Here is a 3,491-nt window from a genome sequence, read left to right as displayed (position 1 = left end):
TTATCCTTATTTTCTTACGCTTTTTGATGCATGCAGTAGGAGAAAGAAAACTGATGTCAAAGGCAGCATCTTGAGGTAGTGACTAATGAAGTTAATGTCCAGTGATCAGCCATGGCTTGTAAGAAACAGTCCATGCAAACAAAAACATAATACAACATAATACATCAGGTTTCTTTCTATTGTATGGAGTTTATTTTTCAGAAATGTTTTACAAGGGATAGTAGGAAGATGAATTAAGAACATAAAGTTGGCTACTCCTTCTTCACCTCCTTCACAGGAGGTTCTATTCAAGGACATTTTCCATGGTTGACTCTTAACTGATTGCCATTCCCAGTAAATTCTTTTTATCTCAATGTGGGATCAGAGAAGGTGAGGGGAGCAGCTTGTAGACTTTTTAATGGGAGTACTAAATTAGGGAATATTATTCCTAGACCATGATGGAGAATGCAGCCAAGACATCTGACCCCCACTGACCACAGCATATCCCAGATAATACATAGTGTCCTGCTTGAAGTATAAACCTGAAGGAAGAAAAAGGAAGGAGGGGGACATTTAGAGTGATGGTGTTTGTTTTCCTGAACCACTGTTAATGTGCTGGAGCCTGGTTTCCTGAAGGTGGCTGAACATCTTCCTGCTGATGGGAAGGAGTGTGTTACCTCTCTATTTCGCTTTTTCTTGCATGTCTGGCTTTTTCTTTCTCCATCTCAACCCACAAGTTTTCTAACTTTTACCTTTCCCATCCCACTAGGGTGGGAGAGATTGAGTGACCTATCACACTGCTGGGGTTAAACCATGACACTCACACAAGGGAGCTACAGCTTTTGATCCATGACATTTGGGATAATATCCAGCCGAGGACTGCTGGGTTGTCTGGGGAAGACATATACCCCAGCCTTGAAGGACCAGGGATATAGGTACTGGCACCTTCCAGGAATTTGTTTTGGAGCTTGGCCCACTTCCTTATTGGCTTGTTACTGTAAAGACTGCCCAGACTTCCCAGATATGCTTGCTTAACCAGCTGATCCTCCCCCTGGGAGCAGGAATAAAAGGCTGGCACTGCTGGCAGTCCTGGCAGACAGGCAGCTCAAACTGCTTTGGCACATCTAGCTGTGGAGTGCGAGATGAGAAAGTCAATGCTCTTCCTTGGCTTTCTTGTTTTCCTTGGCCTGGCTCTGCCAGGCACCCAGGGAAAAAAAATTCCCAGATGTGAGATGGTGAAGATTCTACGTCAGAATGGCTTTGAGGGCTTCGAGGGCACAACTGTTGCTGACTGTGAGTATAATGAGCTACCATTGCACCCCTCTGCCTGTACCACCTCTGTCCCTCTCAACTTCTTTTTGATCTTCCAGCAGTACTATTCTGTCCCTCCATTTCTTTGACTTCATCTTTTCCTCATCCCCTTCCTTGCTCCCTTCTATATTTCACATTACAAATACTCATCTAGAGCTTTGTCCTTCCAAGAATTTACCCATCCTGTTCTCAAGATTATGGTATCTCCAGTTTAATTACTTCTCCAGCACTTCATGCATCCTGAATATTGTCATATCTTTCCTCTAATTTACACTCAGCATATCTTCATGCTCTCCTCTGGGATCTCTCTTCCTCCTGCAGGGATGTGCCTGGTGAAACATGAGAGTGATTATAACACGAAAGCGTACAATAACAATGGTCCAAGCAGGGACTACGGCATCTTCCAGATCAACAGCAAGTACTGGTGCAACGATGGCAAGACCTCTGGATCCAAGAATGCCTGCAAAATCAGTTGCTCAAGTAAGTGGCAGGACAGAACAAAGAACCTGTCTTTGTTCATTCCATGAAAGCACCTGCTCTGTCCATGACACCCACCTAGCAGCTGCTCTGGGCATTTCTATCTGTCCTTCTTCCATCCATCTTCTCAGTGTCCCACCTATCCTTCCTGATGGACACCTTTCCTTCTGCCAGTCTGTCCCTGCTCTTCCTCTGCCCTGCTTTCCTCCACACTGATCTTTTCTCCCTTCTCTACAGAACTGCAAGATGATAATCTTGGGGATGATATTCGGTGTGCCAAGAAGATTGCCCGCGAGGCTCATGGCCTCAGTCCCTGGTAAGGATATTTGCAGTGGACACTGGGGAAGGGTGGGCAGAGGAGATCAAAGACAGTCCTGCTATTGACTGAGGGAGGCCAGGGGATCAATGGATGGGAAGCTGGATTTGGTGGATTTGGTTCTCCTCTCCAAAGAAGGAGAGCTCTGGGGAAGGAGAAGATAGGAGTCCTGTCTAGCAGCACCTGCTCTAATTCCCTAAATTGCCCTCCTCTCCCAGAGCTCTCCTTTTTTGTTTTCTTCCCCTTCCCCCAGCTCTCTTAGATTGAGCTCATAATAATTTCCATTTATTTGTATCTTTCAGAGAGATCTTTGAGAGTCTTCACCCAAGACTCTCAAAGATTAACCAAGTCTGTTTTCATAACCAATTCAATCATAATCAAACTCCTCAAGTTACACAATGTATTTGCTTTTTCAGGTATGGCTGGAAAAACCATTGCCGGGGCAAAGACCTGAGTTCCTTTGTCAGGGGCTGCTAAATTGCTCCACGGGTGGCGATCGTTTCCGAAGGATCACCAGAGGTGGAGAATGGAGAGGCCAGGGAAATGCATGGGTGTGGGGAATTAAAAGCAGTATAAGCCAGATAAGACAGAGTGGGCACTGTCTAGTGCTAACTCTGGAGGCCTTCACACTGTTGCAACGCAGACAGAGAACTTTCAGCTCACAGCTTAATAAAAACTGGTGTAGCAACAAGCCACTGTTTGTGGAGTTTCAGTCTTGATTTACTTGCATAATCCTGACTGCAGATTTTGTTGACCTACCAGGGCTTAGCAACATTAAGGATTTCTCTCTCCTTTTGTATCTTTCTCTGTTCTTCTTCACCCCTCCCTTCCTCCTCTCCTCCCTCCCCTTTATTTTTTTGCCCATTCTTATTGGAGTGTCTGTAGTGAGAAAATACAAAAGTTTAATGAATACTGTGTAAGACATGCAGAATTATGTTGCTTTATGACCAAGACAGTCACTGATTAAGACACATCACTGCCACAGAGAGAGAAAACTATGCTGAAATGTGACATTACTCCTTAAATTTATCTGAGCATCTGCTCCCGGCTGGTATGAGGGATAGGGCACTGAAACATGCGGGCACTTGGCCTGAGGGAATACAGCATTTCTTATCTTTCTTTGAGGAAGTCAATCAAACACAGCCTAGAGTGCAGGCAGCGTTTCTGTGAGGAAACGATGGGTTGGAAAGGCTAGGGAAGGGAAATGTTTTGCTGTTTAGTTTTTCCAAATGAAAGCTGGATTCAGAAACAGTGCATGAATGAAAGGTGATAACACTGAAAAACCACGTTTATTTTTTCATGTGCTTTCTGCTGCTGCCAGGGGAGCAATGACTTCTTTGGTGCTTATGCAATAAAGGGATGCTTAAACTCATGTCTTGTGTGAATGTGTAAACCAACCGTTAAAGGC

At 44.7% G+C, this 3,491-nt stretch overlaps 1 protein-coding gene across 1 annotated transcript; it reads left to right on the top strand.

Annotated features, from left to right (window-relative positions):
• Nucleotides 1–1,073: 1,073 nt before the first annotated feature.
• On the top strand, nt 1,074–2,778 carry LYZ (lysozyme). The gene is given in 4 exon segments (NM_001245506.1): nt 1,074–1,272; nt 1,612–1,770; nt 2,005–2,083; nt 2,500–2,778. Coding segments are annotated over 4 exon segments (450 nt in total). The 5' UTR covers nt 1,074–1,121; the 3' UTR covers nt 2,561–2,778.
• Nucleotides 2,779–3,491: the final 713 nt, after the last annotated feature.

This window comes from Taeniopygia guttata, chromosome 26, assembly GCF_048771995.1.
Source record: "Taeniopygia guttata chromosome 26, bTaeGut7.mat, whole genome shotgun sequence".
Lineage (NCBI taxonomy): Eukaryota > Metazoa > Chordata > Aves > Passeriformes > Estrildidae > Taeniopygia > Taeniopygia guttata.
The sequence above is the reverse complement of the archived record's forward strand: the minus strand, read 5'-3'. Positions and strand labels throughout refer to the sequence as shown.